The sequence below is a fragment of the Myotis lucifugus genome, unplaced genomic scaffold (genome assembly GCF_000147115.1).
Source record: "Myotis lucifugus unplaced genomic scaffold, Myoluc2.0 scaffold_0, whole genome shotgun sequence".
Lineage (NCBI taxonomy): Eukaryota > Metazoa > Chordata > Mammalia > Chiroptera > Vespertilionidae > Myotis > Myotis lucifugus.
This window is the reverse complement of record NW_005871048.1, coordinates 23,838,820-23,863,334: the sequence shown is the minus strand read 5'-3', so window position 1 is coordinate 23,863,334 and position 24,515 is coordinate 23,838,820. Positions and strand designations below refer to the sequence as shown.

The 24,515-nt window shown below is 42.1% G+C and overlaps 1 protein-coding gene across 1 annotated transcript in view; it reads right to left on the bottom strand.

Moving 5' to 3' along the window:
* Positions 1-1,439: 1,439 nt before the first annotated feature.
* The window catches only part of LIX1 (limb and CNS expressed 1), a 45,066-nt gene continuing 21,990 nt past the window's right edge, over positions 1,440-24,515 (bottom strand). Inside the window, exons 3-6 of the mRNA XM_006081194.3 lie at positions 13,910-14,050; positions 11,753-11,848; positions 4,793-4,870; positions 1,440-2,173 (exon numbers count right to left, since the gene is read on the bottom strand). Coding sequence (XP_006081256.1) covers positions 1,886-2,173; positions 4,793-4,870; positions 11,753-11,848; positions 13,910-14,050 — 603 coding nt within the window. The 3' untranslated portion in view covers positions 1,440-1,885. The remainder of the gene's footprint in view (positions 2,174-4,792; positions 4,871-11,752; positions 11,849-13,909; positions 14,051-24,515) is intronic.

Genomic DNA, 24,515 nt, shown 5'->3' with positions numbered 1-24,515 from the left:
TTGATATTTTCCCAGCTGATTCCTGTTCCTGCATCTAATTAGATAGTGTCAGCTTGAGGGGGTCATTGTCAAAGGCTGCAAATGCAGTAAAGGTGGACCTCCCTTTAATTACACTCAACATTGAAATTGTGGCTTTTCTCAAATAATAGAGTGATGACTTGATAAAAAAAATTACTTTAGATAGAAAGTTTCCTCAAAATATATTCAACGTACAAATACTAACTCTAATTCCTTTTTGGGAATATAAGGAAATAAAGTTTTCTTCTAGGTGAGTGACATTTAGCCTCATTATGGGGAGGAATGCAATTTTTGTTAAAACAATAATTTTTAAATAAAATTTATATAATATTATATATTCTCATCTTTTCAAAACATTAATGTAGGGCAGTTATGTTGGTAAATTTTCCCCTGGTGTGGGAAATGTAATATGTGAAGTTAACTTTTTATTATTATGGCTAATTCCAAAATATATTACCAGCATACAGTAGTTTTCATGGGGATTTAAGGAGTGCTAAATACTTTTGTACATATTTAGATATAAGGCTAAAGTATCATATTTTTGTAAGCTTAAAGTAATAATATTTTTAGCTTTCAGGAAAGTTAGTTTGCACTTGCCTAAATAAGAAGTGAAAGAAATTTTATTTAAGATTGAAAAAATAGTTTTCTTTCATTTGAATTATTGGACTCAATGCAAGATAATCCTTTTCATGTCATAGATATGGAAATACCTACATGTTTAAAATCGTCACTACTGCCATTTTTAAATTTGAGTGACCATCTAAAATTTAGTGTGTATTCGCTTTTGGTTTTCTAATCAGTTGTTTGACCCAAGCCCTTTTCAAAGAGAAGTGGCAATGTCTCACCCTTCTTTAAAGAAGATTCCAGTCACTTAAACTTAAAAATGACAATAAATTAAGCTACTGGTAGCTTATGTTCTTGAACAACAACAAAGGCAGCTAAAGATTTCTTCTCTCTAATGCATAAGAAACTAATCAAAGCAAACATCATTAAATGCTAATGATTTCTTCAAAATGTTTCAACCTTTAAAATCCCAATAACTTTCTCCATTATAGATATATGGCTGCGGTGGCAAAAATAAAAACAAATCAATTCAAGTTATCTATTTGCAAATTATAAATGAACATGACTGATTATAGAATTTGTAAAAATTGAATATTAATTCTTGAGGAATTCTTCTTGAGGGTTCTATTGTAAGTGATATTTATCCCCATATGGAAGAGTGTGGATTTAACAAAAGTTATCACAAGAGCATTTTAAACCACATTAATTTTTTTTGGTAGTTTCATACTATTACCATTTCAAGATCTTTGATAGTGGGATGTCCAGATAAAATCCCCCCTGTGGTTTTGGATTACAGCCTGTAGAGTGTACGCTCTTTTAGCTTACAAAGTTTAGAAAGAAATCCTGAAATTTGAATATTTTTTTTAAACAATCCATATTTTTATTTCATTCCAATCCATGTTTTTTATTTAATGAAAATTGCTATCATGCTTTCCCCCCTAGTCCTCACTGATGTTCTTTGGGGGGATGCTACCCTGACCCATTCTTTGAAACAACATATATAATCTAGCAAGTCACATGTCAACCAGCCCTTAGGTTGGAGCAAGCCCTCGCAAATATTTTTCAAACTACCTGTCTCCATCCTTTCCTTCTGAGGTAGAACTATTGTGAGTGTGATGAAAAACACTGCCTCCTAAAAGGGCCTGACTGCTCTCAGATTCTGTGAATGGAATGGGTGGGGAGGATTAGTACAGCCTTCAGGTATTAGCTATAGGGGCTAAAGCCTCTGTAAACCTCCTTCAATCAGCTTCCTGATGTTAGAGTCTGGCCTCTGCCTGCCTCTGGTACTTGGACCCTGGCCTTGCTAGTGATAGCCACAGAGGGCCGTGAGGCTCAGCTGGTCATCACTGGGTGAGGAAGTGTCAGGATCGCTGTAGATCTGAGTCAGAGCTAAACTCAGGATTTCTTTCTTCTCTTTGTAAAACCGTAGTTCTTGTCCTGCTTTCCTGGCTTCCTCCAACTCCCTCAGAGCCATTCGTAGCTCTTGAGACAGAATTCCTGGCGACTCCCGCTCCTTCATGATCCAGTCCAGGGCCATGTGGCTGCGCATCTTTTCATCCAGCGAATACTGGGAATAGTAGGAGATAACTTCCTGGGGGCCAAGAGACAAGGTCCTGAGTGTCAGTAAAGAGGACCAAAGGCACCTGTGTTCATGGCCTCCCGACGCCTCTTTTCCTCTGCCTCCACCCCTCCTCCACATCCAACCACTAGGCCTCTTTGATGTTCACAAACTGAAGCCAAGTCCCATGACATACTTCTTACAGAAAATGAAGGACTAAGCTGGTACAGCAAAGCAAAGTTACTCCAGGTTGAGTCAAAACACTAACACCAGGAAGACTCAATAATATTCACAAAATAGAGGTCTGACCCCGGTAGAAAATGTGTTGTTAGCATAAGGAAGATGACAGTCTAAATCTCTCACAGAAACGACGGTAATAACTTTTAAAATGTATTATGGAATGTAGGCATTCTCATTATTGATATAATGGTACCTTCATGTACATGGTCTCTTACTTCTGTAAACAACTAAAAATTAGTCACTAACTGTCAATTCTCGTGTGAAAAATTTGCCAATGCATTGTAACATCATGTGTAGGTTTGATGGAGACACTTTAAGAAGATCTTGTGGAGTGGATGCATTGCTTATTTTTATTTTCAGGAACATATGGTATTTATTTATGACCTTAACAAATTAAAAACAATCATGGAAAAGTGTTTATAACGAACCCCGGATATTTCAAAGGCCTTTTGTAAAATCAAAGGAAAAGGAAAAATAACCAAAGCCATTGTCAGCTACTCATTTCTTTTCCATCCTTGACATTTTGAAAGCCAGGCTTTCTACGCAAAGAACAACTAAAAGCTCCTGGGGCCGCAGTGCATGGTAATGCTTACATCCACCTCATCTTGCTGACTAGTAGAGGCTTTGTTCCTCATGCAAGTTCCTGTTAGCAAACTCTTAAAAATAAACTCCCATCTTTCAAAGTCTAACGGTGGGTAAAGAAAGGATAAATCTTGGAGGATAGTGGGTGAAAACCATTAAGTACACAGGAAGGAGTTTGCCTTTGCCTTTAAAAAGGGGGGTGGGGGGAGGGAGGGCAGGGTGCTTCTCATAGGTAGCAAAGAAATAGTGAGACCCTGTCTCTGAAAAATAAGAAGAAATTTCCAAACCATAAAGTTGGGGTGATTGGATGCCAGCTTGCCCACTTTTACAAGCATTTCTGTTGCCCGTTGGGGACCTTTTGTGGCTGTGAGAAAAGTCCTACTATCATCAACTTGACCTCCCCTCACTGCGGAGGTCCCCACGCGGTGCACTCTCAGGTTTCCTTCCGCACTGCAGAGCGGAGGAGGGTGCACACTCTAACAGGCAGGGCAGGTACATGGAGTGTATTCCACAGTTGCCTTAGAAATCAAGTCTGTCTCAATGATCCCTTCATTTGGCAGCATTTAGTACAAGTATCTAAATCAGTCTTATGCCTAGTCAATGTTCTTAGTATGCATATTTGGTCAGTGCCTGACTCAACTGGACTGATATGTGTGTGTGTGTGTGTGTGTGTATATCTATATATCTATATATACATAGATATATACACACTAGAGGCCTGGAGCATGAAATTCATGTGCGGGTACAGTCTCTAGAGCCATCTTCCCCAGCTGCCTGCAGCTGGCCCCGCCCCCTGCCGCCACCCACCCCCAGTTCCCCATTTGCCATCGGGCGATCAGAGCCTGCTGGCCGGGGGTAGAGACCAAGAGGTTGGCCGTTCCCACCCGCTTGCCTGTCCCACCCTCACAGTGGGTTGTCCTCTCTGAGTGGGGCAACTGGCATGGCAGGGGCCTTGGCCTGGTGCTGCCTGCATCCCCTGCCACCCACCCCTGGCATCCCGTTCACCATCGGGCAATCGGAGCCTGCCAGCTGGGGAAAGGGACCGAGAGGTGGTCAGTATGCCTCATAGTGACTGGTCGAGCAGTCATTCTGGTCGTTCCACCATTAGGGTCAATTTTCATATTACCCTTTTATTATATAGGACTAGAGGCCCAGTGCATGAAATTCGTGCATGTGGGGGGGGGGGGCGTCCCTCAGCCCAGCCTGCACCCTCTCCAATCTGGGACCCCTTGAGGGATGTCAAACTGCCCATTTAGGCCTAAACAATGGCCAGCAGGGGAGGGCTGTTGGGGGCCGCCCAGCCCTCCAGGGGAGGGCAGTTGGGGGCGACCAGGCCAGCAGGGGAGGGCTGTTTCAGGGCAAGAGGGATGGATAGGAAGCACTTTTGCCTCTGACAGCCTGCCTGATCACCCCCTAACCACTCCCCTGCCAGCCTGACTGATGCCTAACTGCTCCCCTGCCAGCCCAATTGCCCCTAACTGCCCTCCCCTTCTGGCCTGGTCACCCCTAACTGCCCTCCCCTGCAGGCCTGGTTGCCTCCAACTGCCCTCCCCTGCAGGCCTGGTCCCTCCCAACTGCCCTCCCCTGCTGGCCATCTTGCGTCCACATGGGGGTGGCCATCTTGTGTTGGAGTGATGGTCAACTTGCATATTACCCTTTTATTATATAGAATAGTTATGTATATTTATTCATGTGTCCTCTACTCTTACTTAATAAACAAAGTACCAAATTTAACAGGAAAAAGTCCAAATAAAGGAAACCTCCTCGAGACATCATGGCCATCTGATCTGTCTTTTCAACACAAGGCCATTCTGGATGGTAAAACCTCACCTGTCGGGAACACTTTGTTTCGCGAAGGGCTTTTAGGCTCCCATTCCAGTGTAGTAGTTGGAAAATGGTCATCAGCTCCTACAAAACCCAAACACCTGTCATTAGTCTCAAAGCAGAAACGTGAAAAAAGTGCCTCAGTGAGAGCTGAGCAGGGCGTGACTCTGACCCCCAACTATGTCAGGGAAATAGGACACACAAGGTTGTCAGGACACTTTGAGACTTTCAAACACCAGAGTCCCAGGCTTCTGGAGCCTTCTTCCTTCCCTCCCCTGCTATATCCATATTTGCACAACAAAATGGCTTAATAATTTATAAATATCTTTCAACATTAAAAATTATCTGAATAGACCAGTGAATCTGAGAATAATTTATAGGCATCGTAATTTTTGAAATTGCCTGAGAACTGGAAATACCTCAAATGTTCATTTTTAAATGAATGGCTTAATAAAGTATTGAAGGGCAGCAGAATATGCCACCCAAAATATGAATTTAGGACATGACCCCATAGAATATGCCACTTTGATATATTGATTATTTTGAGCTGAAGGCACTTGAAAAACAGCAAATGTAGAGAGAGAAAGTGTCTCTCTGAGCTCCTCTTATCTGTCTAAGACGCATCCTCCAAAAGGCACCTGGTTGTCATAAGTCCCCCCCCACCCCCCGGGGAGTTTCACTAACCTGGGAAGGCAGACTCATCACAGAAGAGGAAACTGGACGTCCGCACCACACCCACACAGGCTTTGTCACATTTATTCTTCTAAGTGCCCATTTATCTTTCTTTAAAGTTACCTACTTTCCCTAAAACACCTACATCCCCTTCCTCTTTCCCTATTATGATGGTATTTAATCCTGAATTCTATGCCACCTCAGGAGGTACTCATTTTTCCCTGGGTCTTTCTCATGTATACACGGGGCATACATGTCAATAAACGTGTTTTTCTCTTGTTAATCTGTCTTTTATTACAGGAGTCTTAGCTAAGAACTCAGAAGTGTTCAGGGAAAATTACTTTTCCTCCCCTACAATACATTCACACCACTGAATACGGTGCAGTCATAAAGAAAGGATGGGAAGGCTCTCTAGGTTCTAATGTAAAGAATCTCTGTGATGTATTGTTAAAACAAAACAAAACAAAACAAATAAAATAAAATAAAATAAAATAAAATAAAATAAAAGCAAAGTGCACATCCTGTATACTGTGTGCTACTAGTTGATAAAAACAGAATAGGAGATCTCGGTAAATATTTGCTTGTAAGTGCCTAGAAGAGTTCTGACAAGATACAAAAGAATTGGGTAACATTAGTTGCCCCTTGGGAGAGAACAGGGATGCCTGGGGACAGGAGTGGGAGGGAGAACTTCCTCTGACATTCTTTTGCACCTTTTGAGTTTTGAATCATGTGACAACATTACATATTAAAGAAAAAATTAAATTAAAAAAAATCAGGACTAAAAAGTAAATATAAAACATATAATAGGCAAACTATAAATACTGTAAAAATATTCCAATATTTATAAATTCAGTCAAGAAAATTCCTTAAAATATGAACAATACAGTAGAACTGACATTAAAATACACCCACCATGGTGAGGGCCTGGGGTGGGAGGTGGGGGTGGGCTGGATGGTATCGATGGGGGGGAAAAGGGGATGTATGTAATACTTTTAGCAATAAAGATTAAAAAAATTATACCCACAGTTTCCAATGGCCAGTGCTGAGCACAGCATTACACTTTCTATGAGCTTCATCCTTGCCCTGCACGGTATCAAGGGCAAGCTAAAGGGAATAAACGTGCTGATGATTTTAATTCTCTAATGTGATTAGAACTGGCAGTCTTCCACTGAAGTTATCTGCTTTTCTTTTCTTTCCTTTCCTTTCCTTTTCTTTTCTTTCCTTTTTGGTCAGAGACACATTTATTTTGGATTAATACCACAAACCACAACCTTATAATGATCAGAAAATAACAACACAATTAAGGAACTTCCTGGTCATGCAAACCAGTTATGAAAACCCTACATTTAGATGTCCAACTGCCCATTCAAAAAGCTGACTTTCACTGTCATTACCTCATTATGAAAACCAGGAGGCCCAAAGTCATTCTGGGATTTCAGACATCTTAGGATTATTAGGTAAATTTTAAAGCTATAAGGTAAGCAGAAGAGCAAATAGCACTATTATCATGTTGAAAATTGCCATTAGAATGTAATGTGTTTCTTCTTTTCAGTTTGGGATCCAGTTTGGGATTTTGTTCTTCTACACAGTAAGCACCCCCAGAGACTTCAGTAAAAGCAAAACTATCTGTTTTTATTCATTAAAATCTGATGTGCAAACCAGCAGAATTACTTCTGCCCCAAACACAGAGCCCACCGCCTGCCCAGGGCCCTGGGTCCAGTCCCAGGGAGGCTGCCCCTCTCATGCCTGCTCGCCGCCACTTCTCCCTGCCCCACTCCAGACTTTCACTCCGTCACATCACTCTGCTAATTTGGAGAGTGAGAGTGGTTTGTTCTATAACCACAACCAAGTGTTGCCTAACCTCACTCACAACATCTATTTGTTGTTTACTTACTTATGCACTCATTGGTTGATTCTTGTATGTGTCCTGACTGGGGATAGAACCCACAACCGTGGCGTATTGGGAGGATGCTTTAACCAAAGCTACCCGGCCAGGTAAATGTTTATTTTTTTTTAGAAGAAAATAAATACCACTTCCACTCCTCCACCTATGTTCCCCACCCCCGTCTTCATGTAAAGTTGACAACCCAGAAGATACACTGAGTTTATTCCATGGCTTCAATAGCCCTGATGACATTGTCCTTACTCCCTTGTAGCACAGTTTGAGAAAGAGCCTATTTCTAACAGGGATCTTATTCCATGTTCTGACAACTGCTGCCTGATAACACATCTTCCTCCAAGGCCTACAAGGCTCTCACTCTCATCTTACACAAACCTCCTTTCCCGATAAATTCCCGTCATTCCATATGGCAATCCCCCTAAGACTTTAGAACCCACAAATTCTGCTGCAAACAGAACCAGAGACCTTTCTTACATACCTTGGCAACCTACAGCTCTCAAAAACCCCCAGAGACTTGAACTGTTTTTTGCCTGCAGGATGAGGGTCACCCTCCTCACCCGCTCTGTTTATCTAAATTTCTGATCCATCACCAAGCATTTTTTTTCCTCTTCAAGTAACACAAGCCCCTCTTCCTCAGTGTTGCTCTTGTTTCTAAAATCCTTCAGGGAAAATGACCTTCTTTCTGCCTTCTTCCATTATGCTCCCATCTAATTCTTGCCCTCCTCGTAGACATATTAATCTTGCTATCATTATGTGGATAGTCCCACATTCTTTCTGTCCCAATTCTTTATTTCCCCTCATAAGACCAAATTCACTATCTTCAGATCTTCCTGAAGCTGCATGAGCCCTGGGCTCAACCCAGGAAATCTTTGTGTGCCTCCCATTGATTCGTTCCATCGGAAATCCTGGCATGACTGCAGACTGGCTAGGAGAGGGCCGCTCCCTTGTTTCACCAGGATTCCTTGCTGCCTGGTCTTCCAGACCTGTTTCCTACCTGTCGAAGTCCTGTCTCTTTAAAGGGAGCCTGTTCCATGAGCTCTATGTCCTGTTCCTCACAGGACTTTTCCTGCAGGGCTAACTGTTCTGTGGACTGATCTAGAAACCTGGGGATTCTGAGCATCTTGAGAGATAAACAAGCAGCTGGCCTAAAGGTTGGGTTGGGACTAGGGTTGGGTGAGTGAAGCAAGCTTAAGGTGAGTCATGCAAGTTCAGGGTCTTTTATTTAAAATTCTGTCATTATTTAAAATTTTGACATTTTGTCATGAATGTTTCACGTTTTGACTTTATACAATATTGTGTTATACTACTACTCATCTTGATTACTGAGGTTTTTGACACTCCTTTAAATTTCGTGCCTGAAATGAGTGCCTAACTCTTCTTACCCGGTCTGGACCCTTCTCATGGGTCTGTCTCATGGTCAAGGCCAGCTTTGTGAGCTTGCAATCTGTGCAGTCACCTAGGATCTCGAGCTTGGCGTAGTGATCCACTGCCTTTAATAATTTATAAGTATCTTAGTAGTTTTTTAACAAAAGGCCCTGCATTTTCATTTTTCCATGGGCCCCATAAATTATGTAGCTAGTCCTGATCAGCAAAGTAAAATTAAAATAAAGTGGAAAAAATCAAGCCTTGTGTGTGTTTTTTTCTCTTCAGGAAAATTTACAGTTTTCTTGGTTCATTTTGTCATTCATTCCATTTTAACCAACTACAACTGGACTCTGTCCTCACAGTGCTTCCTGGTATTGCCTCCTGGTAGAAACACTGGCCCTTCAGCTGCTATGCGGGGAGGTGGGGAAATGCACACTGTTTCTCTCTGGAACTATGTCTGGGAGACTGGCTTGGTTCTGTGATTCATCAGAAATAAGAAAAACAAACACTATAAATGGAGAACTTGAAAAACAGGTGGGCACCATCTCCCCACCCAAGAGAATGGATTTAAAAGGAAATTTGTTTATGAGATGAGGTTTTAAAAAGCAACCTGGAGAATTTAGCAAAGATGTAAATAAACAACTCGTCCTTGGATTGCATTAGGCTGCAGAATAAATATATTAACCAGCGTCAGTCAAAGTCGGCCACGAACCTGACCTTGACAAGACCCAGTGGCTAGTGCTGTCACCATCCCTCCCCCCAAACATCAGGCAGTTTTCTCTAAGGCAAGGCTACCTCAAACAGGCATCCAGGCTTCCCTCCCAAGTGAAGGTAAGCAGAAGCCTATCAGGTTTCCTCTGCGCCCTGCCTCCTTGACAGCGCCCCTGGAAAGCCTGCGGGCAGTCAGGAGACACCAGCCTTGTTTTTATACGGTGTAGTCATCTATGGGTAAGCACACATCTATTACCCACCAGGGGTACTGACTGCTGGGTCGACTGTGGTCAACTCCCATCATGTGCAGAAACAAGCTGATGCATTTAAGCCCGGCCACCAAGGAACGTGCAGGCCCCGCAGGCAATAGAGCTGGTGGGGAAGAAAGGGATGTCTGTGCTCCAGGCCCTCCTCCTGGGTTGCCAGCATCCCTACTAGGGAGAGGGATTTTGGATTTTTCCTGTCCTCACATCTTCTTCTTCCTTCCTCTGTACCCTATCCGTCCCCAACCTCCCCTCTGTGAATTTATGAAGCATTTCCAGCAGGATTAAAATTATTTCACATATTTAAATCTCTTACAACATAGACCACACAGGAAAACACAGCCTGTACCAAGGTAATTAAAGTATTACTGAAAGGTGGTTAGTATAGCCTTTCATAGTAGCTGGATGAAATTTTAAGAAATAAAAAAGAAAATCTTGCCTTCTATCTTTGGCAGACTAACTTAATGGCATTCAAAAATCATTCTTGGCACTGAGGGCGTGCCACCTGCCTCCTCACCTTGCCCAGCCTCCTGCACTCCCTGCTGCTCCCAGCCCACACCATGATCAAGAAGCCCTCATCCTCTCTGTCTGCTTCTTCCCTCGATACTCCCACACCTAGATGTTGACTCAGACACAGACATTTCCAGTGACTCAGAATTACAGGCTGAACTAACACCAACCACTGACCCAGAGTCGCCGATGTCCTGATGGTGCAGAGCGGACCACTGAGGATTACTTAGAGAATACACAAGTTTGGGAATTGTCCACGGTGTGGAATTAAACACCTCCAGCTCTGTGGAAGAAGCCACTGAGGAGGCCACAGTGAGTGTCACTGGTGATTATTTGGAAGAGCCCATGACTAGAGTGCCAGAGGAGCCCAGCACCTCCACGGAAAGCGATGAGGTCATCTCAGCGCTTGTTTAAAATGAGGCAGATTCTCCATTGGCTGTGATCTTTGCTCTGCTAACCACAACTGTCTAAGAAGATTCTGAGCTTCTGCACAAGCCTGCTATTCCATTATAGTGTGAATAATTGTAAAAGACTAGTGAGCCATAGCATGTACCCAGCGGTACAGTGTAGGGAACTGTCCACAGACAGAGGGGATACATTCCTTAAACATGTCCCATTTAATATCGGGTCAATAAATATTTGTTTAAAATGAAAAAAAATTATTCTTGATTTTCTGAAAATAGATACTAAATCATATACAAGCTACTAAGTACTGAGGCAGGCAGCATTCATTCTATAACAAAAGAAATGCAATATTTTTTTGTTGGAGTTGATAGGGGAGAAACTTTTAAAAATGGGGTTCTTTGAGAAAATCACTATGTTAGACACTTTATAAATGTCATATTATGTAAATCCCACAAAAATCCTATACAATGGGCATTATAATTCTTATTTTATACATGGAAAGCTGAACCTCATGCTAGTTCAGTTCACAGGTGGAAAGTGGTAGAGCCAGTTTCACATACAAGTCTTTAAAAGTTTGTGTTCTCTCTCCTGTGTTATGATCCTCCCTTTATTATTTTTTTGTTTGACTTTAGATTGTTGCTGGGGGTAAGGGAAGTACCCTTTATAGTCCCACCTTTTTATTCTACAGCAAGGACCCTGAAATGTTCATGCAGGGAAGCGACCCTGTCCTCATCTGAAACCTTTAGTTTACATAAAATTGTCAAGAGAATCTACCCAGTAGCCTCCGACATAAAGCAGTCCTTCTTCAGAAAGTTATATAATAAAGGTTGTTAAACTTCATTGATCATTTACAATATGCCAGGAACTGTTCTGGGCTCTTTCTATATAGTCCCATTGGATCCTCATAATGGTACTGTGAGGAAATGCCACTACTATTATGCTCCCTGATTTATATGCAAATGAGGAAGCAGATTCAGAGGTGAGAAGACCAGCCAGGCTGAAAGGGACCAGCCCCCTCCAAAGCCTGGGCTCAGAACCAGAAGTAGATCTGGGAGACAGAGGATGTTCATGATAAGAGTGGCCTTCTCCCAGGCTTTTAGATTGTGTAGCAAAATAAACAAGTGGCAGGAAGTCAGGCACCTGAAATTCCAGCATGGTCTTCCCCATATTGGACTCCAGCATGTAGTGATAGGCGCCGATGCTGGTGCTGGGGTCGTCAGCGTCGTCCAAGGTGCCCTTGGGAAGGAAGCAGAAAAGGGAAGTGTTATGGACGTTCCCTCCTCTTCTTTGGGTGATCACAAATTAATACCGTGGCCCTACAGTACCTTCTATTGGCCTGGCACTGCAGGTGTGTATTCCACAACCAAGTCTCCAGTTGATTTGGCATAAAATCCTTAATCTCTCCACGATTCAGAGGAAAGAGGATTTTGTAATCAATTTGAATCTGGCATTCCATTAAATTGTTGGCTGATTATATCCGCACTAAAAGAATAATTATCCCAAAGCAGAAATTCCTGTGCCCTTGCAAAGGGTTTTGTTGATAGTGGCGTTAATGTTCTAGTGGTTGCCCACTTAGGCTGCCTGCAGGTGTTATTGGAATCTTGAAATGATGACCTTGTTCTGGTTCCAATGATAACCAGGCAAGATTATGTAACTGACAGGGAAAGAATTCTTCAGTTGTATGGACCATTCATATTTTACTGCCATGATTCTTAATGGGAGCTTTTCATAATATGCTGGTGTTCAGCCTGGAAACATGGATCTTGGTTTATATTTTTTTACTTCCGGATCACTTAATCTCCAGCAATCAAGGTGGGTGGGTGATGTGTAGAAATGGAATTCTCCTTCAATTTGGTTAGGGGGAGTGGCAATAAAAAAGCTAACATAAGGTCTGGGGCCTGCCCTTCAATATCCCCTGGTCTTGGATTCCTGAGAAGGTGGGCAATGACTTTGTGAGGCTGAACATAGGACTGCCAACATCAGATAGCAGCAAATTTATAGCTTTTGAATGCAATAACATTAACACTGCTGCTGAAATATTTATGTTGGCTTTTTAAATATCCCAGAGGAAATCCATCCAGAAGCCTGCAAATCTTATATATTTTCTTTCCTTAGAAATTTCCATGAAAAAATGATAAATTACATTTACACTGAGGGCCCCTCCCTGCTCCTGAGTAAATTCCACACATAGAAATCAGGCATCATTTTTCTAACTTCTCTTCCTCAAAGGCACTTGAAATGTGCAGGGCAGCGAAACAAAGGCTTCCTTTCATCCTCAGAGCAGATATGGAACAGAGCTCCTGAGGTCTCCACGCCTGGTCAGCCACTCTCTGCCCCTCCTTCCCTCTCCTCTGTGTGATAAGAGCATTTATGAGGGGAAAGAAAAGGAGAAAAAAGGTAACTGCTGGTGTGATAATGTCTCCTTCATTGTCAACAGCTTCTCCAGAAAGACCGACCCTTTACAGTCCGATTGAGGGAATCAGAGAATGAAAATCTCAGGTCAGATTTATTCATGCTAAAGACAAGCCAGGAGTTGACTAGCCCCTTTGGCAATGCCAACTTCCTGCTCTTGGAGGACATACAGGGAGACAACTACCACAGTGGGGACCCAAGGCTTCCTCCATGGCTTATGGTTTGGAGGTATCAAGGATCAGGAGCTCCACATAATTCATGGGGTAACTCGCCTACACCTGGATCGCGGAGAAACCATCCTACCTAAATTTCTAAGACAAAGTGTTTTGCTCATAAGCACTTTGTATTTAGTTATGTCCATTACAAACATTTTCAAAGCCCTCTGAAAGAAGTAATTGATTAAGCATGACAATTCTAATAGTTAACAAATATTGGGCATACAGCTTTCCCCATATCTAAGCAGTCATGGGGGTTGGGGGGTTAGCATTTTTAAGAACTTCACATCATTTGTAAGATTAGTTAAGTTTCGGGGGAAATGAGCTAGTTTACCTCTAGAGTAAAGCAGTATTTAATTGCGTGTGGTCTCAGGCTCTCAAACAAATCAATGCTCCTCAAACAGCAAAAATATTCAAATAAAGAAATCAAGGTGGATCAAATGATCCGCCTTGATTTAAGGCTTGATTAATTGTGGTCCAGGAAGAGGGAGCCAGTTCCAATTTTGTGATTTCCAATCCAAGGGTTCTTTTTGCTGAAAATTAATGATTTAATGGATAAAAATTAAATCTGCCCAATTCTTTAAAAATGTGCTCACTTTAGCATCTCCCATGATTCAAAGGCCTCAGTATTCTAAGAGCAGCCAGCTCCTCCCTTCCCTGGGGTACTCACGCTGGTGGAGGCAACTGCTTCCTGCACGCTCTCCATAATGAATTCCTTGGTGATCCTTCGAGAGGGCAGCTCATTGAACAGGGAGTTGATTAGGGCCACCTTAGCTGCATCCCGCCTGGCCTCGGCTCTACTTAAGCAGCACTTGAGAAGGGAAGGAGAAGGGGAGTCATTAAAGGATTCAGCATTTCACCATTTTGTCCCTACCTCAGTGGGTCTCTAGACATATCTGTTCATATATTTACTGTCTGTACCTCTTCTGTCACATCCATTGCTAATCCCCTGAAGATCATACAGATTTTCTCTCAGCCCTAGATTCCATGCAAATGTCTTGGTAGGCCTATAAATGCTGTTTTTGGTCTTATTTCATAGTCATTGAATGGCTACTATGCACCAGAGGCTTTACATACTGTTAATAAATAATCACAAAAGTCATAATGGCTACTTCTATGTGCCAGGTAGTTATATTCATTATCAGGGCCTTCCTCAAATCTTTATTTTTGAGAAAAAAATGTAAGGAAGCTGGGAAGTAATTAAGGACAGAAGTTCTGGGGTCAGGTTGCTTGGCTTCAGGCACTTGCTAGCTGAAAGACCCTGGGCAAATTAGCCTCTCGGTGACTCAAGTTCTGCCATCTGTCAATGGGAATAATAGTAGTCCCTATGGAATAGGTTTGAGAATAGCCTCAATTAGTTAATATAGGTAAAGTAGTGAGTCTACCTTACACATGGTAACACTCTATGAGCACATTCCAGTCTTATACTTTTACCTCCAGGTTAGGACAAAGGGGCTGCTGTCGAAATCTATTGTTTTTGCTTTTCCAGCATTTATCTTTCCACCTTCCCTCTAATAACAGTTCCTTGATTTTCTTGAGGGCCCCCTTTTCCACCTTGGTTTCCGTCCACACAGTTTGCGTCAACATTTGGCCTTCCTGAAGTTAGGGGCCATAGGCAGCCCATGATTAGTAACTCATTAGAAAAAATATTCATTTCTCCCAAATGTAATATTGCTCTCCTTCCCAGCCTGGCTTTCCTGTGGCTCACACAAGTCTGCTCAATACATCCTGATTCTTTCCTATTCTGTCTCTTTCCTTACCAACTACAACTCTTATTCCAGTTCTGGCTTGGCGTGGACCCTGGGAGTCCAGAGAGAGGGATGAAGTCCTATGGGAACTGCACTGTCCCCCGAGCCCACCCCTGTTGGAGGACCCCAGACTGTGATGGCCTCTCTCCCACAGTTCCTGTGAACTGTCCAGGGTCCTAGACCCTATGCCAAGACTCTTAGAGGAAAACAAGCCAGAAAGAGAAGCCCAGGCCCAGGTCCTGGTCAACACGGTGGCCGTGCACCTCTGGCTCTGCCACTCAGTGACGGTGAGACTGGGATGCCAGAACTTTGGGCTTATTTCCTAACTGAATAAGTGGGGACGGTAGCCTCTTTGATTTTAAGGCTCCTGATACCTACAATGCATGATTCTCAGAATCAGTAGTGCTCGGTGACTGATGTGAAAAAACAGAGAAAGTAGCAAAGATCCCACTTCATGTTGCAGTTTCACAGCCTCAGTGGCTTGGTAGCACCACTGGGAAAAGGTCAAGGCCCTATGGTTTGCTTGCAGCACATTGACCATCCCTGCACTGACCCAGGAACACTCCGAACTCACAATAGTGTGTCATCTAAAGGCCCAGACTCTCCTCCCCAACTCCACAAATCCAGATAAGCCTCCTGAGGTCAGGCCCTGGCCCCTCTGATTTCCTCCTAATGTGTCAGGACCCTAACAAAAAAGAACAATTAAAAACAACACAAAGAGATTTCCAATATCACCTCTAAATAAAGAATTACTAGTAAGCTGAAGGTCTAAAATGTATGTGAAAAGCAGCTTGGGTTTTTCTCCAAAGAAGACTTTGGGGTAGCTTGAGGCAGTAAGCAAAGCCATTCAAGGTTTAGACCTCTCCCAAAGTGTAGGCCACCTGTATTAAATCGTGAGGCATGGCTTTGCATTATGGACTTGACTGGGAATTTATGGGACGTTGAGTTCTGAGTCAGCAAGTATCTCACTAAAGCATGGGTGCCACCTCTTTTAGGAAGTCTTCCCTGATCACTCTTAAGGCGGGCTGGGAGGACCGCTGTCCATGAGAGGCACTTACACACTGTTACATAATTGCCTGCTAGTACCTGCCCCCAGACTCCAGGCTGCGAGCAACCTAAGGGCAGAGTCTGTGGCTTAGTCATCTTTAAGTCTCTGGACCTACAACACAGTTTATTGAATGAATAACTAAATGCTGCCTAGGAAATCTAAACACAAATCACGAATGCACCTAATAAAATGCTCAAGAAATCCTCTTAAAGAGGAGAATTAAAGATACATATTTGCTATTTTTAAAAAGTCCCTTTTAAAGATACCCTGTGTACTATGCATAATCCAGTAATGTAAAAATATATTAATACGTGAATTTCAGAGGGATAATTGGACATTAAGTTCAGACAGTTTGAGGTTACCATTTTTGTCTAAGTATAGGATATGTTTATTATTCTTTGGAAAGTCAGTTCCTCATTAAAAAGCAGAGAAAGTTTCTGCAAATAGTACCTGACATCTATAGCAGCAGCTCATTTTAATAGGAATTTGCTTTCCAAAATCTATAATATTGCCGTTGGGGTTTCAGAACTTAGATTCAGACCTGTGCACTCTTAAGAAACTTTCTAGAACTATCTAATAGCAATTGAAACCGTCCTTCACAGAGAGAGACCCAGTAAACACTATTTAGATGAAAGAAGCTATCTATTTTAAATAAGCCCCGCTAAGTACCAGATCAAAGGCACCACATACACTTACTAGTTCAACCAAATGGCACTGCTTCTGAGATCAAAGTGCTGAGGGGCTGAGGGAAGGAAGGAGCCTTTACCCAGAAAGCACGGGAAAGGACTAGGTCTAGGAGACCGCACCAATAGCAAGGTTTTAAAGTGGACACATGTCTTTACTTATTTCATTGTTGCAATGTACAGAATCTCCGGTTGAAATGGGGGAGAAAGTGTACCAATTAATAATAAGCACATACAATACGTTCTGAGCCATCAAAGGGCTTTTCTTACAATGGTTCTTTGCATTTCTGAAAGACAAGTACTTCAAAATGTTTATAATGTTAACCAGCCGCTTTCTTCTAAGTTTTGGAGCTGGAGCTACAAATCCAAGTCAGTCAAGGCCGCGTATTTTCTTTAGGGATCTTTTAATGGGGCCTCTCGAACCTGAAGGACCTGTGTGTGGGCAGGACATTTAGCCAAAAGCAATCTGCTTGGCAAATCGGAATCAGAGTGTGGATTCTGCTGAGAGAACAGGCACGGTTAGCGTTACCATCAAACAGTGGGAAGAGCTGCAAGAAAATAACATATAGTAAGTGACAGAACATTTTATTGACGTGTCCAAACCGGTCATCAAAGACATCAGTTGGAGAGTGAGCGAAGCATGGGGTTATTTCAAAGCAACTTCCTGCTAGAATTAGACTTCCCAGATCGTATGGTTTATTCTGTTTTCAGCCAGACTCCAATCATAAATACAGATTTGCAAACCGTGCCTTATCTGCTAACCATTCTTACTTGTTAATAGAGAGAGACAACTTCTGTCCTTTGCACTTTGTGAAAGTGCAGAGCTGGAATATTTAATAGCCGGGATTTTACTGAAGTCAGCTGTGGATTTCTTAGGCATGTGGAACCACATGCTTTTCAAGTGGCTAGCAGACCCCACTCAGACATTTATCTTGATGCTCAGATGCCTTTCATTTGCTGGTAGATTATAAACCACTGTAATCATTTCAAAGCCTCCTGGCTCTAATCTAAAATTAAAGCAAAAAAAGCATGTCTGTGGCATTGCTAAGGAAAACTATGTAAGGCAGTGGTAGCCAGCCTCTGAGAGAGCCCCCCCTCCCCTGGGATCTCTGCCTCCTGGTGTTCATACCCTCGTGCAGCCCCTCTCATGCTGTACTCTACCAGGAGAATATGGCAGAAGGTACAGCATGTCACTTTTGATATTAAGTTGTAAAAGCCACAGTGGCTTCTGTCTTGACACTTACTCTCTCTTGGAGCACTTGCTCTGGGGAAGTCACTTCCATGCTGTGAGCAGTCCTACAGGAAGGCACACGTGGTAAGGAGCCCATGACTCTGGAAACGGATCCTCCAGGCCCCATCAAGCCTCAGGTGACTATAGGTCCCTGACTGCTTGACTGCAGCCTCCAGGAGACCCTGAGCCAGAGCTTCCAGATTCCTGCTCCTCAGAAACAGTGTGAGGTAACTTGAGTTTTGAGGCAATTTGTTACCCAGCCGTAGATGACTAATACAAAGGCTTTGCTCATGTCAGGTAATAAGGAATTCTCTAAGCCAGTGGTTCTCAACCTTCTGGCCCTTTAAATACAGTTCCTCATGTTGTGACCCAACCATAAAATTATTTTCGTTGCTACTTCATAACTGTAATGTTGCTACTGTTATGAATCGTAATGTAAATATCTGATATGCAGGATGGTCTTAGGCGACCCCTGTGAAAGGGTCGTTCGACCGCCAAAGGGGTCACGACCCACAGGTTGAGAACCGCTGCTCTAAGCCCACTGTGATGGAGAGCCCAATAATAGTAATCCTCATTGCTGAGCTAGGCACTTTATGTTTATTGTCACATTTAGTTATTACTACAATCCTATGAGGTTGGGTTTATTGTTATCCTTATTTTGCAGATGCGGAAACAGAGGTTCTATGTCCCAATGGCTCTGTCCTACAAGACTGTCCCCACTGTAGACACCAACTGCAAGTCCAGGTTGTCACCTGCATTTCTGATCAACCAGCTATAAACGAGAGGTTCTTATAACCCCCCTCCTTCATCGTTTGCTAGAATGGCTCACAGACTCAGGAAAACAACTTACTGGATTACTGATTTATTATGAAAGGTATACCCAGAGGAAGAGATACCATACACAGGGCAAGGTATGTGGGAAGGGGCTCAGAGCTTCCATGCCCTCTCTAGGCACAATCCTCCCAGCTCTCCAGATGTACACCAACCTAGAAACTCTGCGAATCCCACCCTTAGGATTTTTATGGAGGTTTCATAATGTAGGCATGATTGATTAAATCTTTGGCCATTGGTGAGTAAGCCAATCTTCAGCCCCTCTCCCCTCCTAGGAGGTCAGAGGGCGGAGCTGAAAGTTCTAACCCTCTAATCACAAGGTTGGTTGCCCAGCCGCCAGTCCCCATCTTTAGGGGCTTTCCAAAAGTCACCTTATTGGCACAAACTCAGGTGTGGTAGAAAGGGATTTTGTTATGAATAACAAAGGGTTTTAGGAGCTCTGTGCCAGAAACCAGGCTGAAGAACAAATATATATTTCTTATTATAAATCACAGTACCATAATGGTAAATCCACTGCTGCTAACATCAAAAATGCTAATTTCTCACAAGGAAACATCTCAAGGAAAGCAGTGTTCAAGCTGGAAAAAAAAATCCTTTATGACAGTTCTAAATTTAGGCCCTTAGGAAGTATATAAACACTACCGACTTAACTAAGGTCTCAATTTTCTTTCTCTGCTCAGTAGTTTCTATTTCTTCCATGATAATTTTCCAAAGTGCCCACACTATGCAATGAAAAAGTAATCAACCAAGATTAATTGGGCCATATGCCACCCCCATATAGAATAGTGGCTAGTCAATTTTTTAGGATGCACAGAAGTTAATTGAAATACAATTTTGGTAGTCATGAACATGTCATAAGAATAGAAATGCATAATAAGAAACTAGTTTTATAGTTAATTATTTCTTAAATACTTTAAAATTATTGATGTGTGTTACTATTCATAGAAAAACCTTATAGCCAGACCAACACAATTTATACTCTGAGCAATTACTTTCCTCGTGGCCCTTATTTAATTAATAATTTTCCCCATGTTTTGTATTAGAAAATAGGTAGGATACATGCGTGGAGCAGCTGTTTCCTGACCCCAAGCGCTTACTGTACATACATCCCAACTGTAGTGCTTTCTTTAGGAAAGCAGGTGAAAAGACATTGATATAAGTAACATCTCTCCATTTTAAACATACGACAGACCTCTTAGGATTATTCGTATTTTAAAGACATCAAGAAAAAATAGGTCTGCAGATCCAAAACGTATAAAACCACGTAGTCACACTTTACTTAGTGCCTACTAAGGCTAGCCAGGCAGTTGAGAAATGGTCTATGAAGAGCAAGGCTTTTGAAAAAGAACAGTCATGTAATAGCAAGTGTGACAGATTGTCCCTACGTGGGAACTCAAAGCTGAAGATGTCCTCCCTGGACTCCAGGGCAAGTCAGTGTTATGTAGGCGGCATTCACTGGGCTCAAGAGCACATGGTACCCAAGGGGATCTCCTGAGCTTGGACTTTACAGGTGGCAAAACCAAATAAACTGACTCTGTGAGAGGTGAGAATTCTTGCCCAAATCCTTTAGGCTGTAGTGTCTGTCATTCAGGTGGTTTGTGACTCAGAGTCCAAGTCTCAACAAGTGACCTGACTTGTGGAGTGTGTGTGTATGGCCTGCCAGCTCTGGTCAGTGTCACCAACACCTCCGTTCCATCCTGACAGCAAGCCATCAGCACCAAGAATGCCACAAACCAGGCCCTGCTGCTAATTGTCCCCCTTTCAGTTCTTTAAGACCTTGTGTGCCCTCGTCTAAGCATGAACATTTGCATGTGCTCCAATTTATCTAATTGTAGATATATTAACATTTCCCCCCTTCCAGATGGTGATGTGAAAAAAGGGCAACCGGTGAAATGAGGTCACCCAAGTTAATATCATGTGTCTTTCTCTATAGGTCATGTTGGGAACAATTTGGAGTTCTGTGTATGCAGGGAATGGGGGCTCTTTGCTAGCTACGGGGGAGGGGAATGGTCTGAGAGTCCAATTTTCAGAGAAAACTCACCAGTTCCTGTCAACTGAAAGAAACGTTTCATGCACATGGCGGGTCAGAATGTTATTTTTCTAATACAAACCACCTGGCCTCCTCCTCATTTACCTCTGCCACACATGCTATTCTACACACATACCTAGACCAAGGGCCCTGGTAACTATTACAAAACCATGTTGTATTTTGCTCCTTGAGGTTTTTTTCTTTTCCCTTTTTTCTTTTTTCCCTTTTCTTTTTTCAAGTTAAGGTGAAGACAAGATGAATTGATCAGGGCTCAGAGTTTTGGTTTATTTTTATAGTTGCTTTGATGTAAAGGGACTTGGCTCTGATTGCACGGAGAGGGGTGGAGGGGGGTTGGGGGAAGATGGAGGCAGCCTTTCTTCCTCATTCAGCAAGTCCTGACACAGTGAGCATCTTCCTAAAATTTGCCTCGAGGAGCTGGGAGACGCGGATGGAGAGCCTCAAGCCTTTATTTACCAAGAAGCCCTTTCCCAAGTGTTCCTTTCTCTACACTCCGCTATTCTCTTTGGACACCAAGCACCTGTATTCATTGTGCTTGATAAGAAAAGACATAAAATAAAGGGCTGGGGAATAAATATAAGGTTTCCTTAAAGTAATATGCACTTGGCAGTTTCATGGGCAAATTGTTGCTGTTTGATCATTAGCTGACATATGATTTTTAAATGGGAAGGGGTTACAGCTAATCTTCTTATCTTTGTGTCTCATTAGTTACAAACTAGGATGCTTTACTGTGAAGATTTCTACCAAGAAACACCTCCTTTAGAAGTGAAGTTACAATGCGTAGCATGCTGTGCATCTGAGTCAAATAAACAACTCTAGAGACAGAGACAAAAAGGTCATGGCTGATTTCAAATAGAAATACAGCATTAGTAAAGGGTAACAGTCTCAATTTTATGGCAGAAACTAACTCACTTCTTAGGGCATGGAATGTTAGAACGAGGCCTTAGTTAATAATTGGTAGAAAGAGAGCATTACAATCCCATTAAGCCAAGTCCATGATTTAATCAAAGTTTCTCTTAGTCCTTCTCTCCTGGGAAAAACTTAATTTTATAAACTTAGCTTATTGTGATTTAAGTATCCTTTTACTTCCCTGAACTTTGAGAAGAATCTTTCAATGCCTGAAAGTATAAAATATATGTTTTATATGTGATAACATAGGTGAAGTATGCTTACTGTGGTAGGTAAAAGTGAAACACCCTAGTCTTCTTTTAGCCAGTATGAGCCTTTGAAAGTAGTTTTTCCAGGTCTCTTCATAGGCAAAGGCTTTGGTTTGAAAACTAAGTGGCATAAGAATTAAAGGCCTTTTAGAAACAGATCTTTGCAAGGAACTCGTCTGCTGTGAGGGTTCCATGTCACGTCTCCCAGCTGTGCAGTCCTGCTATGCAACACCAAACATTGGGTAAAAGCAAACAAACAAGCAACAAAATCAGTCAACAGGCTGCCTATGGCAATTTTACATCTCACTTTCCTGTGGTGTCTGGCATTGTACAAATGGGCTAAGTACTGACCCCAGTGTGTAGCGCCTGTATTTATTATTGTGGAGCAATTTTAACAACAAAAGCTTGTGAAAAAGATATGACACCCCAATGAATTAGTGTCCTTCAAATAAATTGAGCTCTCACATCCATGTTTCAGCCAAGGGACACATTTTTTATTCAACCATAACTCATGCACATAAGTAATCCCATGGTCTACTACAATACCCAAAGGATTTTCTGTTTTTTATTCCAAATAAGAATAAAATTCATTAATCCAAACCACTCTAGCAGACTATATGGAAGACCATGTCACTGGCTTGAAAATAAAACTTGACTCACAAACCTTTTAATAAAATGTAAAATAAGATAAAACACTCAATTAAGTTCCCCTTTTGGATTTGGAAACAAAACAGCTACTGAAACCATGAGCAGCTTTCCTTCTTAGTTTATCAAGAGGGGAGCCAGAGGTTGATCTGATGGCCCTTGTGTTGCTCCTATTGTAAAAAAAAAATGGAAATACCTGCCAGTTGTCATGGTAATGATATGTGACGAGAGAAGGATTAACTGCCTAGATAAAAATGGCATTAAGAAAAAACATCCAAAATGCACAAATTCCTACTTAATGCCTGTAATATTAGAAGATGGCTTCCTTTATAGAAAACACAATTAGTATTAATGTGTTTCATTATAACTTTCTAAAAGAAAAATAATTTAGTATCAATAGGTCATTTTATTTGTTGTTTAGAAATTAAAAAATGAATCACATATTCACGTTTCTTTTCCTCTACTACAGTAGTTTATGCAGGAATGGGTTAAAGACAGGATTATGGCTGTTTTCTTTCCCTCTAGTTCTCTGTTTTTGGGGGGGCTGTGGTGTCAAGACTAATGGAAAATTCTTTAATTAGTCGTCTTGGACACAGCTTCCATTTTACTTCAATAGGAGGTTTCTTTGCAGAAAACCAGTGGTTTGTGTCCATCAGAACCTTTTGACTGCTTTCCTTTGTATTAGCCAGAAAACGAAAGCACAGTCTGAATACCACTCTTCTAAAGAATGAATGAGTGTAATCTCTTATAGCTTTCATGAAACTAGAGGGATTAGTGTAGTATGCAATCCAGTCCATTACTACACTTCAAGTATTTTCAATTACTTGGCACCATTGGAGGTGACGTCCACAGCTCAGTAAGAAGGCTACTGCTGGCATAACGGCTTCTCCATGTCTCAGCACATGGTCTTGGCATTAATAATCCATCATGAAATGATTTGCAGTGCACAAGGGTGACATTTGATTACGTTAAAGGCATTGCAGGAATGAGCATGTAGGCTCTCACAGGCCAAATGCTGGCAAAAACAGGATGAAATGTTATATGATGAAAATATCATTTAAGATGGTTTCTGAACTGACAAAGAAAAGTGCAAGGACATTGCTTTAGGGGAAATTTTTTTTCTTTTTTTTTCCTTCCTGGTTTTTCTTTCTCAAATCATATTTTGGAGGGCCAAATGGGTTAAGGGGCCAGATTTGGCAGTCAATCACCCAAACACAATTTCAAAACATATTTGATTCAGGAAATTCTGGATCTTTTAAAGCGAGGATGTTAACAATCCTCCTGAGAACCTTAAAATATGATGATTTAAACATAAGGAAAAGGAGACCCTGAAATGATCAGAGAGATCACCAAGACTCCTCCCTGCTGAAAAGTTGTTTTTTCATTTTGTTTTCTATTTTTAAAAGACCACAAAGAGGATGTTGCATGTACTTCCTAAGGGAAGTCCTATCATTTTGGGTAGAAATTTATGAGACAATTTAAAACTTCATAGTTCTCAAAGTAGCAAAAACAAAAACAAGAGCATAGAATGTCTTACTCTGATGCCTCTAATCCATTCACGGATCTGTCAAATGCATTATATTCTAGACTAGAGGCCCAGTGCACGAAATTCATGCACGGGAGTGGGGAAGGTCCCTCAGCCTGGCCTGCACCCTCTTGTAATCCGGAATCCCTTGGGCGATGTCTGACTGCCGGGTTAGGTCCGATCCCATGATTGGGCCTAAAACAGCAGTTGGACATCCCTCTCGCAATCCAGGACCACTGGCTCCTAACCACTGGCCTACCTCCCTGCCTGTCTGATCACCCCTAACCACTTGCCTGCCTTCCTCATCGCTCCTAACCACTTGCCTGCCTGCCTCATTGCCCCTAATCGCCTCTGCCTGCCT